General features: G+C 42.2%; 1 protein-coding gene across 2 annotated transcripts in view; it reads left to right on the top strand.

The window, feature by feature from the left end:
- LOC144685947 (organic cation/carnitine transporter 2-like) overlaps positions 1–22,387 on the top strand; it is a 159,593-nt gene extending 137,206 nt beyond the window's left edge. For both annotated transcript variants that reach the window (XM_078551006.1, XM_078551005.1), the window contains 3 exons: positions 9,992–10,174; positions 13,172–13,307; positions 19,598–22,387. In XM_078551006.1, coding sequence (XP_078407132.1) covers positions 9,992–10,174; positions 13,172–13,307; positions 19,598–19,697 — 419 coding nt within the window. In that variant the 3' untranslated portion in view covers positions 19,698–22,387. The remainder of the gene's footprint in view (positions 1–9,991; positions 10,175–13,171; positions 13,308–19,597) is intronic.
- The last annotated feature ends 1,831 nt before the right edge of the window (positions 22,388–24,218 follow it).

Below are 24,218 nucleotides of genomic sequence, written 5' to 3'. Positions count from 1 at the left end.
GGCGTGCACGTCAAGCGTGAAATTCAGGCCCTAGAATCCCCCAAACTCTCTAGCTACCTTGCTACAACCTCTTGTGCAACCCCCACCTCTTCAATCTATGAATGGCTGCTGTACTTTCAGACACCCAGGCCTCACTTTCTGGAATTCCTGCTCTCAACCCATCTGCTAGGACCTAACCTCATTCCTTTAAAACCCACACCTTTGATCAAAGGCTATGGGCCCTGACAACGTTCCGGCTGTAGTACTGAAGACTTTTGCTCCAGAACTAACTGTGCCTCTAGCCAAGCTGTTTCAGTACAGCTGCAACACCACTGTCACCTACCTGACAATGTGGAAAATTGCCCAGGTATGTCCTGCCATCAAAAAGCAGGATAAATCTAATCTGACCGATTACTGTCCCATCAGTCCACTCTCAATCATCAGAAAAATGATGGGAATATGTCATCAAAAGCCCTATTCAGTAGCACTTATTTACCAATAACCAACTCACTGAAGCTTAGATAAAAGCAAAATACTGCGGATGCTGGAAATCGAGGACAAAAACAAAAATACCTGGAAAAACTCAGCAGGTCTGACAGGCCTGCTGGGTTTTTCCAGGTATTTTTGTTTTTGTTCACCGATGCTTAGTTTGGGTTCTGCTGGGACCACAGTTCCAGACCTCATCAGTGACCTTCCCTCCTTCACAAGGTCAGAATTGAGGATGTTCGCTGATCATTGCATAGCGTTCAGTTCCATTTTCAATTCTTCAAATGCTGAAGCACTTTGTGCCCACATGCAGCCAGATCTGGGCCAGAATTTTACATCCTGCGGGCAGGGGGGTGGGGGGGGCGTACAAACCTGAACGGGCGTAAAATCATGTGAGATAATGTGGGGCGAGCACCCCAACATCATCTTGCACTGGCGACATTTCACTTGGCGGGCATGTGCAAAAGTCACAAGAGCGCCCGCCGACAATTAAGCAGACAGTTAAGCTCATTGACGGTCCAATTGTAAGCGATTTTTCATGGCCCGTCCAACATTACGGTTGGCGGATGGGCCATTCGGCCAGGCGGGCTTTACATTTTTGATGAAACCTCATCCAAGGGTGGGATGAAGTCTCTGTTAGGATTTAAAATCGAAAGAAATATCTGGAGGCTTTTTTTTTTATGAGGTATGCTTTCAGGCGCGTGATTGTGATGCAGGGACATTTTTGCAGCATTTTGTGCTTTCTTTTATTATTTGGAGGTCTGCAGCTCCCTGAGGCACCTGTCTGCCTTCAGGGAGCTCCCTGGAAGCGCTCACCAGCACCCGCGGTGATGTCGGCGCCCGCCCTGACCAGCACTGCTGAGCCTCTCTCAGCACGCGTTTCATGCTTCCTGGCCGTTAATTGGCCGGCCACCGTGAAATCGCGGTTGGAGGCCGATCACAGTTGGGGGACAGTTTCCCGTCCGCTTCTGGGCCCGCCGATCGCACACACCCTGGACTAAATTCAGGCTTGGACTGGTAAGTGGCAAGTAACATTCAGGCTATACAAGTGCCAGGCAAAGACCATCTCAAACAAAAAAGAACCTAAAAATCTCCCCTTGATGTTCAAAGGCATTATTGTCACTAACTCCCCCACAATTAACATTCTGGGGAGGGGTTTGCAACGGTCAAAATAATTTTATTTTTCTGAAGACTGTTTTCTAGAAAAAAATTGCCTAGCTTAATTTTGCCAAGGACTACTTATTGATTTTTGGGGTTACTTTTTGGTTTCGGGGGCTGGGGGGGGCTCCTTTTTCAATGTGGGGTGGGGGCAGGAAATTAGGTAACAATCATGATTTCAGAAAGAGAGATGATGATAGAGCAGAGCCAAATACTGACAACATCAGTGTGGAAGTAGATCAAATTTATTAACAATCTAAGGTGGTAAATCTTACCTAAAGGGCTGCCATCCCTTGGCTCAGCTCACTGGGCACCTTGCAGAGCTTGGAAAACACGTCAAAGTGTCTGGAATTCATGAATCAACAGACCAGGTGACCTGGAAAGTAGCTATTAGAATCTAGGTTGGTCTTAGGGCACATTTATTCTACAAATTTAACAACTGCACAGAATGATTCCAGATTACCACCAATGCTGAACTTATCACCACCTATAAGGCAAGCATGCCTGCCATATGAAAAGTCTCTATTCATCACCTAAATAAAATTCCTAATATGCAATAGTGAACTAAGATTGCCCCCCTACCCAACCACCACCAAAGGATTACAGGGAAATTAAAATGGGGTGGACCTTCTCTCCTCTGGCTGCTGCCCTTGAAGACATTCTCAGTACAGGATGCTCCTCCAGACCCGGCCTCATTACTAGGTTTCTGGCCATCTTCCCCATCCTCTTTTTTTCTTTTTCTGCTTTTTCTCCTCCGCCCTCAGCCTCCCTGTCCTGGAGGCTGTCGAACAGGTCAGCCTTGTCATCCAGGAATGCTGCTCCTTGACCTCCAATCACAGATTCCATCCCTTCCATCCTTGCGGCTCCTTCAGTCATAGTTTCTGTATTTGGAGGAATAGCAAGAGTGGGAGGGAGGGATTGTGAGATTGTAGCAGCTGGAGCAGTGAGCATGGGAGAGACAGAATCTGTAATTGGACAAACAGCTACTCACAGATTCTGCCTCCCATTCACTGCTCCTGCAATTGAACTCTGCATTATTTTCCCACTCTCACTGAGACACCTGCACCTGCAGTTGTTCAGCCATAATACAAGTTAATATGTAAGGGGTGACCTTTCTTGAATTTTTTACCCTTATCTTTGATTTTTTATGGGCTAATTGTGAGGTTTCCAGGGAACATTTGCCCACTGTCCCCATGTATTTTGAACCCGGGGTGTTGATTAACATTGACCAGAAACTTAACTGGAACAGCCATGTAAATACTGCGACTACAAGAACAGATCAGAGGCTGGAAATCCTATGGTGAGTACCTCACCTCCCTATGCCTGTCAAAAGCATAATGGAAGACTACTTGTTTGGATGAGTGCAAGTCCAACACATGTAAGAAGCTTGACACCATTCAGTACAAAGCAGCCCATTTGATCAGCACCCCATTCAGTACATTGAATATTTGGTCCACCCACCACCAATGCACATTAACAACAGCGTGTACCATCTACAAGATGCTCTGTAGCAACTTGCTTAGGCTTCTTCAACAGCACCTAGCAGACTAATGGTAATGGCAGGATATTGTTAATATTACTGGACTAGTAAACCCGATGTCTGGGCTAATGCTCTAGAGACATGAGTTCAAATCCCATCACAGTATCTGGGGGAATGTAAGTTAATTAATCCATGTGCTGTATAAATTTAAGTTGTGGTAGTTACAGTTGTTGGAGGAACCTGGTTATGATTTTCCAAAATTCCCTAGATTCTAATAAACTCCCAGAGGATTGGAAGTTAGCAAATGTAACAATACTATTCAAGAAAGAAAGTTGAGAGAATACAGGGAATGACTGGTCGGATAGCCTGATGCCTGTTATGAGGGAAGTCTTAACAATGCACATGGAAAATGATAGCATGATCAGACAGAGTCAACATGTTTTTACAAAAGATAATTCTGTTTGACAATTTTATTTGTGTTCCTCTGGGTGTAACAAGCAAGCTGGATAAAGGGTGGCCTAGTACATTTGGATAGTGTACTTGGATTTCCAAAAGGCATTCATTAAGGGGCCACAGAAAGGCACAGGATAAGGGCTCATGGAGTTGGGAATAATATATTAACATGGAAAATTCATTAACATGAACAGGAAATAGGGATAAACAGGACATTTTCAAGTTGGCAGGCTGTAACTAATGGAATGTTGCAAGGGGGCTGGGGCTCAGCTATTTGCAATTTATATCAATGACAAAGGGACTGAGCTTATTGTATTAAAAGCAAAAAACTGCAGATGCTGGAAATCCAAAACAAAAATAAAAATACCTGGAAAAACTCAGCAGGTCTGACAGCATCTGCGGAGAGGAATACAGTTAACATTTCGAGTCCGTATGACTCTTCAACAGAATTCCAAGTTTGACAATACAAAGTGTGAATGTAAACTGTGAGGAAGATGCAAAGATCCTATTAAAAGATATAGACAGGTTATGTGACAAAGTAGCAGATAGAGTATAATCTGAGTAAGTGTGAGGTTATTCACTTTGGTACTAAGAATAGGAAAGCAGAATATTCTTTGAAAAGACATGAAACATTGAAATATTGATGTTCATAGAGATTTGGATGTGCTTGTACAAGAAGCACAGAATATAAGCACATGCAGGCAGAGCAAGCAATTAGAAAGGCAAATAGCATGTTGGCCTTCATTTGTAGGGGATTGGATACAAAAATAAGGAAACAAGACCACAGCAGAGGATTGTGAATTTTTGGAATTCTCTGCCCCAGAGAGTTGTACATCATAGAGTATACTCAAGGTTGAGATAGATTTTTGGTCTATCAGGGAATCAAGGGATATGGGGAGTGGGTGGTAAAGTGGAGTTGAGGCAGAGGATCAGCCATAATCAAATTGAATGGTGGAGCAGGCTTGAGCGGCCATATGGTCTAATCCTGCTCTTGTCTTATGTTATATGAATAAAGGCACCTCACCCATTCTTTGTGCCTCATTTCTGCCAGCTGAGCACTTATAACATCAACAAGATAAGGCTGTTTTGTGAATATGTGCTTTCAGTGAAGAATCTCATCCATTAGGAACATATATAAGGAAATTTTGGATGCATGTTTTTCCATTCATTAATGAATGGGGAATGCCTCCATGTATTCCTAGTTTTTTTAAAATTCTTTCAAGGGATGTGGGCATCTCTGGCTCAGCTGGTTTTTAATGCCCATCCCTAAATGCCCTTGAGAAGGTGGTGCTGAGCCACCTTCTTGAACCTCTACAGTTCATGTAGTGTAGGTACACAGGCAGTCCTGTTAGAGAGGGAGTTCCAGGATTTTGACCCAGTGAAGGAACGCTGATATAGTTCCAGGTCAGGATGACTTGGGGCTTGGAGGGGAACTTCCAGGCGATGGCACGCCCATGAATCTGCTGCCCTTGTCCTCCTAGCTGGTAGAGGTCACAGGTTTGGAAGGTGTTGTTGAGGGAGTCTTGCTGAGTTACTGCAGTGTACCTTGTAGATGGTGCACACTGATGCCATTGAGCAACAGTGTGACGGGAGTGAATGTTGAATGTGGTGGATAGGATGGCAATCAAGCAGGCTGCTTTGTCCTGGATGGTGTCACGCTTCATGAGTGTTGTGGGAGCTGCACTCATCCATTCACTCCTGCCTGTGCCTTGTAGATGGTGCACAGGCTTTGGGGAGTCAGGAGCTGAGTTACTGTCAGCAGAATTCCCAGCTTCTGACCAGCTTTTGTAGCTGCAGTATTTGTATGGCTGGTTCTTTAGTTTCTGGTCTATGGTAACCCCCGGGATGTTGATAGTCAGGGGGTTCAGGGATAGTAATACCATTGAATGTCAAAGAGAGATGGTTGGATTCTCTCTTGTTGGAAATAGTCATTGCCTGGCACTTATGTCACATGAATGTAGCTTGCCACTTATCAGCCCAAGCCTGAATGCTGTCCAAGTCTTGTTGCATAAGAACAGGGACTGCTTCAGTATCTGAGGAGTCGCAAATGGTGCTGAACATGGTGCAATCATCAGTGAACATCCCTACTTCTGACCTTATGTTGGAGGGAAGGTCATTGATGAAGCAGCTGAAGATGGTTGGGCCTAGGACATTATGCTGAGGAACTTCTGCAACGGTGTACTGGGACTGAGATAATTGACCTCCAACAACCATACCATCTTCATTTGTGCTAGGTATGACTCAAACCAGTGGAGAGTTTTCCTCTTGATTTCTATTTACTCCAGTTTTGCTAGGGCTCCTTGACCCCACACTCAGTCAAATGCTGCCTTTATTGTCAAGGACAGTCATTCTCACCCCACCTCTTGAGTTCAACTCTTTTGCCCATGTTTGGACCAAAGCTGTAATGAAGTCAGGAGCTGAGTGGCCCTGGAGGAACCCAAATTGAGCATCAGTGAGCAGGTTATTGTTGAGTAAGTGCCACTTGATAGCACTGTCGACGACCCCTTCCATCACTTTACTAATGATCACAAGTAGATTGATGGGAAGTAATTGGCTGGGTTGGATTTGTCCTGCTTTTTGTGTACGACGATCCATGTCAGGGGAACATATAATTAAAATCACCCTGTGTATTAAGTGAGCGATAGGTGTTAGTGACAGGAGAGAGGAAGGCAAATTGCACTGATTTCTTCTCGCCACCTGTCCATAAGCAGAATGTGTTTTGATTAATTTTTAACGTGTACAGTGGCTGGTTTTCCCAATCCCTCAGTTTGTGTGATCCGATTTACTGATAATCTGCAGCAAACTTGCGTTATGATTAACTCAGAAGGATAGTTTATTTCACATTCAAACAACCAGGGAAGGAGTGTCTGCAACCTCCCACTCCATTTCACACACAACCACACACAATGCACAGTATGGGGGGCCAGAAAAAAGGGGTTACAGCTACAGACATTAACAGTACAAGGATCACTGAAATTAATATTAGTTCACGTGATTTCCAGAGCCCAGAGTCCAATGAGGAATTCTTTCACATGGGAGTTCGAGTTCAGTTGACTGAAGACAGGAGTTGTAGGGTTCACTTTGCAGTTGATGTGGATACCGCAGATGAAGTAGGCACCCAGAGATTGGGTTGGTTCTGCAGGCAATGGTAGGAAATCTTCCAGCAGAGACATGCTTGGGGGAGTTGAGAGATGGTAACCAACCTCTTGCTCAGCTAGGTGTCCTTTTTAGTTGATGTTAAAACAGCAAGCTAAGGATTTCTCAGTTCTCAAAGGCACATAGAGATTTCAAAATGATCACTCGAGTCATGTGACCTTCTTTCTCCACAACAACTTCAAAAGGGACGTTTATGCAGAGTCTGGAACTCGCTTTGATTTCAGGACTGTAAAAGCCCCTCAGTCATTAACTGCTGAGCGTTACCATCCATGTTGAGAGTTTGGTGTCAGGAAGCCATTGTCCAGGCAGACCCTCTGACTCCACTAGCAAGGTTAGCTTATCAGATACAAATGATGTCCCTTTGGTTCCCCTTTGAAATGTGTCTGGACTGCCCCAGGTGTGAGATGAGTTTGTTAGCAGCTCTGCAAGCATAACGAGTTTCGATGTGCAAGTCTCCTGCTTTCATGATTAAATGGGTCTGTACAAATAGGATACCACTGGCTAACAGAATAATTATTTATTTAGAATAATTATTTTGCTCTTGTGACTGCTGGGGGTAGCTCCCAGACAAAGGGGCAACCATCTGGTCACGTGACTTGGAGCAGCCTTTTTGATGCTTATTTCAGCATCCATTAGAATTTAATAACCAAGAGGACTAAATTTAATAGATGAAAGAAAAGGCCAGGTGAAGGCACAGAATTTGCTCATTCATGATCTTTATAGGCTGGCAGAGAACTGCACCTATGGAATTTTAAAAGACAAGCTGATTTGTGAAAAAATCACAGTAGGGATCCTAGACTCAGCATTATCAGGTCTCTTACAGTCAAGAGAGGATTTAATGCTGGTGAAAGAAGTGCAGATTGCAAGACAAACAGAGCTTAGGAAACAGAATCAGGTGTTCTTTTGAGAGGATGTAAAGGTCAACAAGTCCTTGAGATGGCGTTTGAAACAGGGTTAACAGTGATCCTGGAATGTGGACCAGCAAAAGATCTTTGAAAGTATCAAACAACCTCTAATCTCTTTTGAAATCTTGGCGCATGACTCAGAATTACCTATCTTAATAGCAGCAGATGCATCATCAATAGGTCTGTGGGTAGTACTATTTCAAGTACAGAGAGACGGCAAGTATAGACCAGTGCACTATACCTCGAGGTCACTAACAGGAATGGCACAATGATATGCCACCATTGGAAAAGAAGCTTTGGCAGCAATGTCAGCATGCAAAACATTTTCAGACTTTGTTATGGGAATTATGTTTCAAATTTGAAACAGACCATAAGCATTCAGTCACCCTTCTGAACGTGAAAGAAATTGCAAAGATTCCGCCCAGAATCTAACGGTTCAGGTCCATCACAAATTATGTGCAAGGGAAGTATCAAACAACAGCAGACACACTGTCACAAATACCATCAGAAAGAACCAAACAAGAGGATTTGTACTTAATCGAGGAGGTTGAAGCATATACAATGCTAATCACTCAACATTTACCAGCTTCTGCAAGAAAGTTGCAGGAAATAAAACAAGCCAGAAACAAGATGAATAATGTCTTCAAATCCGAGAGTATTGCCTGGAAGGATGGCCAGACTATATTCCCAGTACTCTGATTCTACGCCAGTACTTTGAACAGTGCAAGCACCTCATTATCATTGATCACATACAAGTCTTCAAAAAGAGAATAGTCATACTGAGGGCACTTCTGCCTGATATTCATCAAAAACTTCACCTAGGTCATTGAGGAATTGTAAAGTGTCATGCGAGTGCACAACAATCAGTGTGGTGGCCAGGCGTTACTAGATCTATAGAAGAAATTATTTCTAACTGTCTTACTTGTATCGTAAGCAGCCATGAACAAAAAGAACCACTATTACTTTCTATCTTTCCATCAAGGCCATGGGAGCGTCTGAGAATGGACTTATTTGAATTTAAGGGGAAAACCTTCCTCATGTCATTGATTATGACTCACGGTGGATTGGAGTAAACCAATTAAATAGTATCACAGCAGAAACAGTCATTCAATCCCTCAAGAGAATTTATTCAACACATGGCATTCCAGACATTGTAGTGTCCGACAGTGGGCTGCAATTTGCAAATGAACCATTCCAAAATTTTGCACATGGATATGACTTTGTTCATGTCCCTAGTTTACTCTGCTATCCTCATGCAAGTGGAAAGGCTGAGAGAGGGGTACAAATAATTAAGGATTTATTAAAGAAAAGCAAAGATCTAAATTTAGCTCTTCTGAGTTATCAATCCTCACCACTACAGAATGGTTTGTCACCATCAGAGTTACTAATGGGAAGGAGATTGAGAACACAGCGTCCATCTCTGACATAAAAATTCAAACCCAACTTTGCCACAAATGACCACGAGAGGGTAAAACAATGTGGGGAAGAACAGAGAAACAACAAGGCTCGGAACTTTGATCACAGGCATAGAGCACCTGAGTTTCTAGTGCTGAAGCCTGGGGAGATAGTATGAGCCCAAGACCAACAGAGGGAAGGCACAATCATTGAAAAACTTCACAACCAAGATCATGCAGTGTTGAGACAGGCCAGGGTATTATCAGCAGAAACCACAGTGCCTTACTATCCTTGGAAGGAAAGCCAATTGAAACTTGGGCTTACTACTCAATTCCTAAAGAAGAAGAAAGACTTATTACAAGCTCTGCAGCCACCCAGGAGAAGATCACTCCGCCGACAGAAGGGAGAGTACTGAATATCCTCGACCGCAAAAGGAGATATGAACCAGATCAGGGAGATTGGTCAAGACACCTCAGAGTTTAACCCTGTAAAATCTGAGACTTTGTGGGGAGATGTAGGAGGATGTAACTATGATAGGGATAAGGACTTGGGGGAGATGTAGGATGGGATTTTCTATACCTGCCCGCCGCCACGATCTTCCGGTCCCGCCGCAAGTCAGTGAGCTTCTGGCTGGGGCACCGCCTCGCCCGTGGTGTGTCCCGCCTGTAACTGCAGAAAATCCCAGCTGTAGAGTAAAGGGTTAACATCCGAAGCATACTTGATGCTGATGTAATAATGATATCAGATCACATGATAGAGAAGTACGAAATCTGGAAGAGGGCAAGCTCTAACCTCCTGTGGAGGTCCTAAGTACTTGCTGTAAGTAAACAGTTATGGTTAAAGAGACTACAGACTCGAGCAGCATACTTTTGGGGGACTAGACAAACTGCAAAACCCCATCTAATCCATTACCACACAACGAAACATAACTCTGTACACCTTCCACTAAGTTTCTGTATCTGTGTCTATTTTTTTCTAGATCTTTCAGCATTTGCCACAGTGTTGGTGATGATTGGAAAGTTTGGGGCCACAAGTGCTTTTGCCATAGTTTATGTCTACACTGCTGAGCTGTACCCAACTGTGGTAAGAAACATGGGTGTCGGAGTGAGTTCCGTGGGCTGCAGGTTCGGCGCCATCATCTCACCTTACATTTTTTATCTTGGTAAGGTAACAGTTTAACTTCTGCATGTAGGTAGAATATGAGGAAATTTCTTGCATTATCCCACTACCCACAGACCATTCCCAAATACACACCATTCATGTGCACGTGGTGTAAATGAAGAGTTGAATAAAATATGCACAAGTTACATGACCAGCCAGCCCCTCCCTCCTCATTGCCAACCCAAACCTGATGGCTGGCATTCATCTTCTCCATCTCCCACTACCTCCTTGGCGTGACAATCTAGAAGTTGTAGACCATCTTCCTCAGGTCCATGGAAGACATTGTTGGTTGCTGTCCATCCACCCTGTCGGTGCACTGATTGTGGGTGGCCTTTTCCTTTACAAAGATATAGAAAGGTTAGTATTTAATTCAGAATGTAATTCTACCCTGTTGTCTGCAAACATTCCACTGCAAAAGTATTATCAGATGCAAGCAAAGAGGCAATGCCTTCATTGTTCACTTTAATACCACCCCATTTGATCACAGAAGCTATGTTAGGAGAGAGAATCAGAGCAAAAGAATGTGTGGCTGTGGGTATAGTGATATATTTTGTGGTGATGTCGCCTTGACTGTCTACACTATCTCTCTCCATAGAAATGGCACAGTGATGCAGAATAGGGATGTCTCTTCTAAGTTTAACCATTCGGATATCCCTAAATTCAAGCCTGAGATTGATATGTTTTTGGATTCTAAGCGATTCGAGCAATATGGGGATCAGGCAGGAAAATGGAGTTGAGGTCAAAGATCAGCCATGATCTTATTAAATGGCAGAGTAGGGTATGGCCCGTTCCTGCTCCTATTTCATATGTTCTTATGTTTCTAATTTAAATGATAGTAGTATCCAGCCCAAGGCTAAGTCTGCTGCTGAGTGGCTGCTTGCCTCAGCAGGATGCACAAAATCATGTAAAGCTAGCACCATTTAAAGGTGGCTTGCAGTACTTAAAGTCAGCCTCTACCTCTTAAAGGGAAGGTGCATCTGTCTGCAGCAATTGCTGAAAGTGGCCAGGGAAGAGTCTCTGAATATGAAGAAGGGTGAAAAGAGCACCTTAGGGCAGAAAGCATGTTCCAAGGTTCTCTGATGAAGCACTGGAGACCTTGGTACCAAAAGTGTGGATGATGGTCTTTGACCCAAATAGCTAAGCTATCCCACAACCAATGGATCAGATCAAAGCTCTGCAGTCCTGCCACATCCAGACAGGAATGGTGGTGGACAATTAAACAACTAACAGGAGGTGTAATTTTCATAAATATTCCCATCTTTAATGATGGCAGAGCCAAATACATCAATGTAAGAGTCCAGACTGAAGCATTTGCCTATCTTCAGACAGAAAGGCTGTGTGAATGATCCAGACCTCACTACAACCTTGGCCCAAACACGGACAAAATAACTGAATTCCAGAGTGAGGTGAGGATGACTGTCCTTGACAGCAAGACAGCAGATTGAGTGTGACACCAAGGAGCCCTAATATAATTGAAATCAATGAGAACTAAGGGGGAAACTCTCCACTTGTTGGAGTCATACCTAGCACAAAGGAAGATGGTTGTGGTTGTAGGAGGCCAATGATCTTAGGTCCAAGACATAGCTGCAGGAGTTTCTCAGGGTAGTGCCCTAGGCCTAACCATCTTCAACTGCTTTATCAATTAGCTTCTCTCCATCAAAGGTCAGAAATGGGAATGTTTGCTGATGATTGCACCATGTTCAGTACCATTCGCAACTCCTCAGATATTGAAGCAGTCCATTCCCACATGCAACAAAACTTGGACAACATTCAGTTTTAAGCTGATAATTGACAGCTAACATTCACACTACACAAATGCCAGGCAATGACCATCCCAAACAAGAGACAGTCTAACCACCTCAATAGCATTACTATTTCTGAATCCCCCACCAGCAACATTTTGGGGGCCACCATCAACCAGAAACCTAATGGACCAGCCACATAAATACCTAGCTACATTAGTAGGTCAGAGGCTGGGTATTCTGTGGTACATAATTCATCTCCTGACACCCCAAAGCCCTTCCACCATTTATAAGACACAAGTAAGGGGTGCAATGGAATAACCTAACTTGACTAGATCAGTGTTGTTCCAACAACATTCAAAGCTCAAAAGCATCCAGAACAAAGCTGCCCACTTGACTGACATCACATTAAACATTCACTCCATTCACCATAAGTGCACTGTGACAGCAGTCTGTACCATTACAAGATGCATTGCAGTACTTGGCAAGACTCCTTAAACAGCACTTTCCAAACCTAAGACCTCTGCTACCTAGGAGAATAAAGACAGCAATGACATGGGCACACCACCACAGCAATCCCCTTACAAGTCACACGCCAACTTGACTTGGCAATATATTGCCGTCCCTTCATCATTGCTGGGGAAGAATTGAATAAGCCCTGAGAACAGGTGCAGGGATTCTGATGCGCGATTTATACATGCCGGTTCTCTGAAATTTGGTCAGGATGCAAACTTGGTGCTGCTTTCTAATTTAAATGATAGTATCATCCTGCACACCTCAGCCCATCCTAACAGCACCGGTGGGTGTACTTCCACATCACGGACTGCAACTGTTCAAGAAAGTGACTCACCGCCACCCTCCCAATGACCATGAGGGATAGGCAATAAATGCTGGCCTTGCTAATGATGCCCGCATTCCATGAAGAAATTTTTTTTTAAAAAACCCTAATCTATCCATGATGCTTTCTCAGAAATTTCAAGCAAAACGCAAAGTACTTCCGGCCTAATTCCCCAGTTGCTGATTGGGAATGAGTTTCCTACTCTCTTCACTGGGAAATGGTGTCTGACAAAGGGTAAAAAACAGTCAGGAGAAAACTAACCTCAAAAATAGAAATGAAAAATAGTCCTCACACTACTTCAGTGAAAAACTGTAAAGGGTAGTTATTGACCACATGACCTGTCCTGCATGGACTGTCTATGGCTTCATGTTGTTGTGCTGACCTTCACCTCAACAATTTATGGTTTATATTTTCACAGGTTTTCATAATGAGTTTCTCCCTTTTATTCTGATTGGGAGTTTGACAGTATTTACTGCAATTCTTGTCTTATTTCTGCCTGAAACACTCAATATTCCTCTCCCGGAAACAATTGACCAGATGCAGGAAATTAAGGGGTATGTATAGTCCTTATGATTCAGTCTTTCTTCTCAATTTCTGCTCTGAACAACTTACATTTCTATAATATTTTTAACATAGAACATGCCCACAAGATGCCCCACGGAGGAGAGAAGAGCAAGCACATGTCCTTTATGACAGAGTTAGAAGAGATGATGAAAGCCTGGTTGAAGATGTGCTTTTTATAAATATGAAGAAAGGCAGAGAGCTGGGGGTATCTGGGAGAAAGAATTCCAAAACGCATGACTGTGGTAGCTGAAGGTTCTGCCATGGAAGATGGAGCGGGGAGTGCGAGAAATAGAGAGGAGGCCCGTTTCAGAGGCTTAGAGAGTGGAGAAAGAACAATGGATTGAGAAGGTCATAATGATAAGGCTATGGAGACATTTGTAAACAAGAATAAGAATTCTAAATTCAATCCTTTGGAGGACAAGGAGCTCAACAATGATTGGAGGGGCTGGGTGAGTGGAACTTAGTGTAGAATATGATGTGAACTACAGAGCTTTAGCTGATTTGGCGTTTGTGGAGGATGAAAGGCTGGCAAGGAGGGCATTGGAAAAGCCAAATGTAGGGAAGGTGAAATTATATTGGTAAAATATGGGTTAATGCAGGCAATGCTGCAGTAGTAGAAATAAACATGCATAGAATTACAGTTTACAGCACAGAAATAGGCCTTTCAGCTCAACTGTCGTTTAAGTTCCATACAAGCATCTCCCCACCACTCTTCATCTAACCCCATTAGCATATTCCTTTCTCACTCATATGCTTATCTTGCTTCCTGCTAATTTCGCCTATGATACTTACCTCAATTATTTCTGATGAGAGTGAGTTCCACATTCTAACCAATCTCCGGGTAAGAGATGTTTCTCCTGAATTAGTAATGGAGAGACTATAGCATTTGAAACTTGATTCTAAATCAAACAAAATGCCACTGTTGAGTGCGATCTGGCTCAACTTGAGCAAGCAGCCAGGAAAGAACAAAGTCATTGATAAGGGTGCAACCTTTTTGGCAGGAGATGGGAACAATAGCTTCACTCTCCTCAAAACTTAATCGAAGAAAATCCTGATTCATCCATGGCTTAATATCAGGCAAACAGTCGGACAGCACATTTCAGAGATCATAGGGTTTCGAGGGATAGTTCAGAAGTAAAACTGGACACCATCAACATACATACGGAAGCTGATTCAATGTTCCAGATCATACCAATGAAGGGAAGGTCGCAGATGAAGAAGAGAAGAAAGAACCAAGGCTTTGGAATGCCATAGGTGGCTGTGTGACAACTGGAGAAGAAGCCACTGCTGAAAATAAATTGATTATGCTGGGGCAGGTAGAAACGCAAACCCTGGAGAATGAACTGGAAGTGAGCTATGAAGGGATGATAATGAAGGAGATGACATGATTCGTCGTGTCAAATGCTGTAGTGATGTCACAGAGGACAGGAAGAATAATGCGTCATGATCACTGTCACAGTGACTTTGACCAGGGTGATCTTAGTACTGGGGGCAGTGAAGAACCATAATGAAGGGAGTTAAAGAGGGAATTGTAACACTGTTACTGTTTACTTGTTTCATATCTTCCTGCACACTTTTTTTCCCCTTTGGGGAATAGTGGGGAATGTTGGAAGGATTATCAATTTGTTGAACCATGAATGCTCCCTCTGCGGCCAACAAATACTGGAGTGGAACTTGAAGCCAGAGTTTCTGCCTCAGAGTCAGGGGCACTACCTACTGAGCCACAAGATGACCTAACACCATTACTGGGAGAGGACGATACATTCAAGGAGTTTAGATAATGGGACTAGGTCAAAAATAAATATAGACTGAGGATGAGGAAGGAGATTAAGGGCAGGATTTCCCCCCCGTCGGGGGCGAAGTTGAAGGGCGTGCGCGCACAGGCGTGCTTCTGATCGGCGCCCCCAATCAGGGGCGTGGTGCCATTTCACGTGGGCGGGCCAATTAAGCTATTCCCTTCCTGTGCGGGCGGGGGGGGATTCCCAAAATTGAGAGTGCGGTCTTTTGCGCATGCGCACAAAAGAGCGCACTCATCTCCCTGAGGCTAAGTGCAATCTCAGGGAGATCGGCGCTAAATGCAAAAAAGCTAAAAATAGAAAAATAAAATTTTCCTAGCATGTCCCCTCATGTGACACTGTCACATGAGTTGGGACATGTCCATAATTTTTACAAAAACTTTATTAAAATTTTTTTAAAACCCACAGGAAACCTCATCCCACCCGTGGATGAGGTTTCATGCTTTTTCTAATTCGCACTGGGGCTCCTGGCCTGCCCGCCAACCTTAAGGTTGGACAGGCAGGCCCTTTAATTACTTAATTGGCTATGTCAATGGCCTCAATTGGCCATTGACAGGTCGGCGGGCGCGCAGTTGATTTTGCTGCGCCCCTACCTACCTGAAAACTTAAATGGGGCGCGGTGACGTCGGGAGTGTAAAATCTTGCCCTAAGTTTCAGTTTATTGGGGGAATGTTTTTGAAAGGACAGTGTGTGTGTGAACAGATCAAGCTATTACAATATTGATGGGAATTGGTGATAGGAAAGGCAGTAGTTAGGAACAGCGTGAAGAAAGAATCAAGAAGGAAGGAGATGGGTCGATGGAAGAACTAAGTCTCTGTGAGATCTATTTAATTATAAGCCCTGTTGAAATATTGTGTTACGACATGCCACCTCTAGTTTCAGAGCAATAGCCAAGACAGTGAGTGAAATTGGGATATTTGGCTATCAGGGATCACTTGAATTCCACATCTGCACTTCCCAGCAGAGATCCCTGATTTTGCACATCACCAAGCTTCACCCATCAACCCCCAACACCACCGCCAGCTCCACCCTTTCACATTCTGGGCACCGTGAAGGTGCCAATTCTTCTCAGATGAATTCCTAGAAGTTCCATCATGTCAATTCTTGCTTCCAATGACCCCATCAAGTCTAGCAATCTTTTTTTTACCCCATCTGTACCGTTCTTTGAATTAATAAAAATTTGTAGTCTCATCTCTGAGTCAGATGGATGTGTGTTCAAGTTATGTCCTAGTGCTTTGACAGATTATCTGGCCATTATCACATTGCTGTTTGCAGAAGCTTGCTGTGCACAAATGAACACAAACTTAACTAGACCAGCTATATAAATACTGTAGCTACAAACGTAGGTCTGATGTTGGCTATTCTGTGACAAGTAGCTCACCTCCTGACTTTTCTAAAGCCTTTACATTGTCTTCAAGGCACAAATCGGGTGTGTGATGGAATAACAAAGTGAGCATTGGTCCTATAGAAAGGGAGTCTGGGGAATTAATAATGGAAAAATGGAGGTGGAAGATGAATTGAACAAGTATTTTGTGTTGGCCTTCACTATAGAGGATACAGGCAACATCCCAGAAATAGTTGTAAATCAGGAATTGGAGGGGAGGGAGGGACGCAAGAAAATTACAACCACCAGAGAATTGGTTCTTAGCAAATTGTTGGAACTGGGGTTGACAAGTCCCTGGGTCCTGATGGATTTCATTGTAGGGTCTTAAAAGAAGTGGCTAGTGAGATAGTTGAGGCAATGGTTTTAATTTTCCAAAATTCACTATATTCAGGCAAGGTTCCATTAGATAGGAAAATAGTAATGTAACTCTTTTTCAGAACGGGAGGGAAACAGAAAACAGGAAACTATAGTCCAGTTAGCTTAACATCTGTCATAGGGAAAATGTTAGAAGCTATTAGTAAAGACATTATAACGGGGCACTTAGATAAATTCAAGGTAATCAGGCAGAGTCAACATGGTTTCGTGAAAGAGAAATCATGTTTAACCAATTTATTGGAGTTCTTTGAAAAAGTAACGTGCTATGGATAAAGGGGAATCATTGAATGTGCTGTACTTCGATTTTCAGAAGCCATTTGATAAGGTGCTGCATCAAAGGTTATTACGGAAAATAAAAGCTCATGGCGTAGAGGGTAACCTCTATTTCGGCATAGATAGAATATTGGCTAGCTAACAGAAAACAGAGTAGGCATAAGTGGGTCATTTTCTGGTTGGCAAGATGTAATGAGTGGTGTGACACAGGGATCAGTCTGGGGTGTCAACTCTTTACAATTTATATCAATCATTTGGATGAAAGAATCAAATATATGGTTGCTAAATTTGTTGATGACACAAAGATAGGTAGGAAAGTAAATTGTGAAGGGCACATAAGGAGGCTACTAAAGGAAGATAGGTTAGGTGAGTGGGAAAAGATCTGGCAAATGGAATATAATGTGGGAAAATGTGAAATTTTCCATTTTGACCAGAAGAATAAGAAAGAAGCATATTATCTAAATAGTGAAAGATTGCAGAGCTCTGAGATGCAGAAGGATCTGGGTGTCCTAGTGCATGAATCACAAAAGATACAGGTACAGATGCAGGTACAGCAAGTAATAAGGAAAGCAAATAGAATATTATTGTTTATTGTGAGGGGAATTTAATGCATGAGTTAGGGGGGTTGTGCTTCAGTTATACAGGGCATTGGTGAGACATCTGGAGTACTGTGTCCAGTATTGGTCTCCTTATTTAAGGAAGAATTTAAATGCATTGGAAGCAGTTCAGAGAAGGTATACTAGATTAATAGTTTACGCCTGGAATGGGTGGGTTGTCTTATGAGGAAAAATTGGACAGGCTAGGCTTATATTCACTGGTGTTTAGAAGAGTAAGAGGCGCCTTGATTGAAACATATAAGATCCTGAGGGGACTTGACAGGGTGGCTATGGAAAAGATGTTTCCTCTATTGGGAGAATCTAGAACTAGGGGTCACTGTTTAAAAACATGAGGTCATCCATTTAAGACAGAAAAGAGGAGAATTATTTTCTCTCAGAGAGTCATGAGTCTTTGGAACTCTCTCCTCAAAAGACTATGGAGGCAGAACCTTTGAATATTTTTAAGACAGAGTAGATAGATTCTTGATAAGCAAGGGGATGAAAGGTTATCGGGGACAGGCAGGAATGTGGAGTTGAGGTTAAACTCAGATCAGCTATGGTCTTATTGAATGGCAGAGCAGGCTCGAGGGACTGAGTGGCCTACTCCTGCTCCGAATTTGTATGTATGTATGTACGTATGTATGTATCAAATACCCCCCGCTTGCCCTGGTGAATGCAGCTCCAACAACATTCAGGAAGTTCAACACCATCCATGAAAAAGAAGCCTGCTTGATCGACATCACATTCACCACCTTAAACGTTCACTCCCTCCATATCTAGCACACTGCGGCTGCAGTGTGCACCATCTACAAGATGCACTGCAGCAACTTGCGTAGGCTTCTTCAACAAGGTCTTCAAACCCACAATCCCTATTGCCTAGAAGAACATGGGCAACTTTGGTGGGAAATAAATGTTGGCCATGCCAATGACACCCACGTCCCATTACTGAATAAAACAAAATTGATTACCACATTTCCTTCATTAAAAAGAAACAGTGACTACACTTCTTCAATGGCTTTCAGGTCCTGAGTTTATGAAAGACACAATGTAAATATAAGTCTTTTATATTTAATAAAGGAAAGTTAAAAAAATGGGGAAAAAAATTACATTTCTTTAATATCCCTTTAATTTTTCCCTTGTGTTGCTTGTTGCAGTCACAAGATGTTTAGTTCTTGAAAACTTCAGGACATTCCTGGAGGGTTGCCAAACCTAGGGACCACCAAGGTTAATGACAGCGCCTCTAGAGTTTCAGATCATTGAACACAGTACAGATCTGACAGGGAAGTTATGAACTCCTGATCTGTAAGGCTCGCTACCACAAGCTGCAGTAGGTTTACTTGCAAAATAATGGGCATTGTACATCATAGAAGGAACTAGGTGCTATCCGGAATTCCTGCAACATTGCTTTCAGAACTAATTAAGAGTCCAAATAAGGAAAATAAATCTAATGTCAGCTTAATGTGTGCTAATTAGTATTAACACTTAATGCATTTCCACTCTGCTTGCACATTTAGTACTCAATGTAGATAATAGGTGCTTGTGCCCCTAGAGCTCTCTGAGTTGAGATTGATTTTTCCCATCAGTGTGAGCTTGATAGTTCTACAGGTGAAAAGTTGGCTTTACTATCTTATTTGACATCCCAGCATATTTTGTTATTCGCAATCCGTGGCATAGTAATGCCTTGGTATGTTAGGATATTCCATTACCATATCAGATGACATGAAATCTTTTTGAATGACTGAAATCAAATCAACCTGTATGAAGTAAGTGGATATATCTACCTATTGAAACGTGATGGGCAAGTTTCAGGTAATGGTCATTCATTATGACAGTGCTGTTTTTTGATTTGATTGCAGATTCAAATGTAGAAGCACTCACAGAAATCATGAGCAATTTTGTAAGAATGGAACAACTAGAGAAACTGTTATGATGGTGCATAAAAAGGAAGAAATTTAATCCAGGCCCTGGCTATAGATCAGCATCAACGAAGAAATGGACAATCAACTGTTTCTTTCCAGTTTATGTCACAGACTAACATCATCTCCTATCAAAATATTCTTAGCAATGCAATCAAAATATTCAAGGATCACTGTCAAACGATCAAATCAACCGGGTGTGACACTATTTTATATTTTTTACATTTCTCACTTATAAAAAACTGTACTGCAGGGTTGACCTTGACATTTGGACAACAGACCATTGGAGCAGACTGGCCGACTGTTCGTCTATTCCTGCAGCGAACAAGTGGCTGCAATTTTGAGGTGCCAGCCTCATTAACACACTGCGGGCTGCCGAAGGGTGTTCCGATGCAGCTTGCTGGATTGAAGTTTCCCAATATTAGGCTGCCTTGGCTGGCTACAAGGGAGTGGGGCCACAATAACAGAGGGCGAGATTTCAGGGCAATAGCAGCTCAGATTATTTTTGTGGAACCCAGAGAAGTATTCCTGCTCTTCTGCACCCAACAGAGATACTAATAAACTTATCGTGGCTGGACCTCATTAGCTTCCATCTCCCCTGGAACTGGATGGTCTGTGCACAGCACATGCCCTGACCAGCTCCAACCTAAAATGACAATCGTGGTCCTAGGCATTCTGATTTGCATATTAAAATGAATCCACCATCGAAAACAAGCCCAATAGTAATCTCTTTTCAAATTTCACCAGCTCCCCCTTATGGATCATATCCTTAGTTGGTTTCTCCTAGCGAAGGGGAGCAATTTTGCCAAAGACCATGAACCAAAGAGCAGCAACAAACCAGAGCCTTCCTTTCAGCTGACTGTCAGCTATTCCTGTCCACTGTTACCCGTGTTCCATTCCTCCAACTCGAGCACAAACTCCCTCTGCTGGTGTAAAATGGGAAATAGCTCATCAGGCTAGATACAGGGAGAAGTGATTTAAAAATCACCAACAGGGGCCAGGACTGAAATTGAGAGAGGTAGTTATTCTTTAAGTATTACAGTATGGGAGAAACTGAATCATAGGGAATGAAACTATTCTAATTGAAATGATAAAAATAGGCAATATTATATTTGTGGATAATGATACGTAGGCGAGGCATTCAGTAGGTAAGAAGCATAATTTATGTCCATTATATTAGATGGACATTCAGGGATTATTTTACACATGGTGCACATTATAACCTAGTACACATGGGGTCTTTTATGGACATAAAGCATACTCTAGAACAAGATTTGGACGTATGTTTGCAGTAATGGCTTGATTGTGAATTGTAAATGCAGTCATTGATGATGTTCAGTTCAGTCATAGTGCAATATCATTTGCCTGAAATGATTCTTTTGCTTGTTAGTCTCAGAATTACAATTATTCTCCTTGTTGAGAAGCATGGTTACTAAATCTACAATTATGAATTGATGAGTGTGTGTAATAAGGTTGCAATGAAGGTTTATAGGCTGTTAATCTAAATTACAGGATTCAGATGCGGCTGATTTAATGAATTCATTGAAACCACTTGATTTAATTTGGTTTCTAACTTATTTTATTAACTTGGTCTCATGCTAATGACAATTTAAACAATGTTAATGGAAGACCTCATGGAATTATTAATACTGTCATACAATTCAAAAATTGGTCTAAAAACAGGTTTAGATGATGGAACAGGATGCTTGGGATGAACAGCCTTTTATGATTATAAGCATTTGAGAGCCCTATGACCAAGTTCATTAATGACACTAAGTTAGGTGGCACAGTAAATAGTGTAGATGGGAACAGAGAGTTGCAAATAGACAGTGAAAGATTGAGTGGGCAAAATGTGGCAGATGGAGTTCAGTATGAGGTTATCCACTTTGGATCCAAGAAGATAGATGGGAGTATTTTCCAAATGGTGATAAGCTGGTGGGAAATGTGGAGGAAGAAATAATTTAGGTGTATAAGTACAGAAGTAACCTTAAAAACTAGTGGACAAGTACAAAAACAATCAAAAAGACTAATGGAAGGTTAGCCTATATCTCAAGGAGGCTAGAATACAAAGAGGTGGAAGCTATGCAATAGTTGTCCAAAGCTGTGGCTAGATGCTATCTAGAGTACTGGATTCTGTTCTGGGCACCATAGCTCAGGAAGTAAGCTAGTAACATAGGCCTCGGAGGGGGCCTAGTGCAGATTCATGATAGTGGAACTAAGTGTTAAATTATGAGGACAGATTGCACAGACTTTTATTCCATCATGTGGCATTGCAGTAATGTTCCTGGACTAATAACCCAGAGGCCCAGATTAATTGTCCAGAACAAAGAGTCCAAATTCAACAGCTGGGGGATTTAAATTCAATTAAATAAAAAATCTGGAGTAAAAATGTAATCATCAGTAATAATAATCATGATCCCAACCAGATTGTCAGAAACACCCATCTGATTCACTCATGCCCTTCATGGAAGGAAATATGCTGGTGGAACCAAGGTGGGTAATTGGAATTCAGATGCAGGACATCCATGATACAATTGAGTGGCGGAATAGTCTATTCCAGATCCTAATATATTAATCTTGCTTCAAAAAAATGTCAGCCTGATGTGATCATAGTGGACTTTGCTCCAAGTCATCTGTGCGATTGAATATGAGTTAATGTGTGAATTTACATTCTGTGTGAATAGAAACTGAAATCCTCTTCAACTCAAATAAATATAGTTTACCAGAAAATCAAGTCTTTTCTGACTCAAATTAAAATAAGCACTGCACAGAGACATTTCTGTCTTTATTCCATTTATGCTAAGTTAATTTTAAGGCTGTTGGTTAACTGTGTACTCCCCACTCTGCAAATACTAAACTTATTTGTTTCCATACAATCCCCTATTTGTTGATACACAGACATGTTTTGGAAATTTTTCAGTCCGGCTGTGTTGAATCCCACATAATAGTATAAACCCTCCTTTCTATTCCCAGAATAATACACTGTGGTCCCGATGCAACAACACCAACACCACTGCTCTTCTGATAGTGCATGCGCTGGACTGCAATGAGCTAGCCTTGTGCTGTAAAATGAGGTCAGCTCATTTATATATCATGGTGCTCCCAGTAAAAACACAGGCTACACTAGGAGGTTGTAAAGAGTGGGATAGAAAGTCACATATCCGAATTTACAGATGACACAAAGATTGGATGGCATTGTAAACAGTGCAGATGAAAGCATAAAAGTACAAAGAAATATTGACAGATTAAATGAAATGCCAAAGCTATGGCAAATAGGTATCAGTGTAGGTTGGGGAGTCAGGAACTTGGGGTGGTAAGGGTGTAGTCTAAAAATTAGAGACGGACCTTTCAGGAATGAAATTAGGGAATATTTCCATGCACAAAGTATGGTAGAAGTTTGAAACTCCCTTCCACAAATGGCAACTGATGCTCAGTCAATTCTAATTTTTAAAGCTGAGTTTAATCTATTTTTGTCATCTGAAGGTAATAGATATGGGGCAAGGATGGGTGCTATATGGTGTTGAGCCACAGATCAGCCATGATCTCATTAAATGTTGGATCAGACTCAAGTGGCTAAATGGCCTACTCCTGTTCCTATGAACCTTCCTATCTCAGCCTGAGATGAGGTGACATATCTTCACTAAACCCTTGGAATTCCCTATCCCAGAGAGCCGTGGATACAGAGTTGCTCAGTATCTTTAAAAACAAGATCAATAAATTTTTGGATTTTAAGGATATCAAGAGATATGGGACTAGTACAGGAAGGTGGAGTTGAGGTGGTATATCAACTCTGATCTCATTGAATGTTGGGGCAGTCTTGAAGGACTGAATGAAGTATTCCACCTCCTATTTATTGCATTCATAAGATCAGCATTTAATGAATATTTTTATTATTGAATATAAAGGAAGCTCACTAGAAAGTAATGTTTGAAAACTGGAGAAGGGGAGAATACTAGATTTTAAACAAAAAATCATGTTACAGATGCTGGAAACCTGAAATAAAAACAAAAAGGGCTGGAAATACTCTGCAGATCTGGCAGCATCTGTGGAGAGGGGCAGAGTTTATATTTCAAGTCTGTGACCTTTCATCCAATGAAAATAGACACAGTGGACCAGTTCTCCATGGCCCAAGTGGCAGACAGATAGATGTAAATCTCCTCATTCTTCATCAAACACAAAAAATTGTGTTTATAAAGCACCTTTAATGTAGTAAAAGGCCATGAACAGCAAGGAGAATTCTGAGAGGAATGCAAATGTCGTTGACAGTGCTATCAAGTGGTATTTACTCAGCTACACCTTGGTCAGTGATGCTTGAGCATTGGTTTGAGCTCTGTCAGGGCCAATCAACTCCAGACCATCTTCAGTGACTTCAGCAATGGCTTTCCCGCCAACAAAAGGTCATATTGCACAGTGTTCAGTACCATTCACAACTCCTCAGATACCAAAGCAGTCCATACCTTCATACAGCGACATTCAGGTTTGGATTATAAATGGCAAGTAACATTCGCACCACTCATTTGCCAGGCAATGACTATCTCCAACAAGAAAGAATTTAACCGTG

Source organism: Cetorhinus maximus, chromosome 10 (genome assembly GCF_964194155.1).
Source record: "Cetorhinus maximus chromosome 10, sCetMax3.hap1.1, whole genome shotgun sequence".
NCBI lineage: Eukaryota > Metazoa > Chordata > Chondrichthyes > Lamniformes > Cetorhinidae > Cetorhinus > Cetorhinus maximus.
Note: the sequence above shows the minus strand (reverse complement) of the source record. Positions and strands in the feature narration are given on the sequence as shown.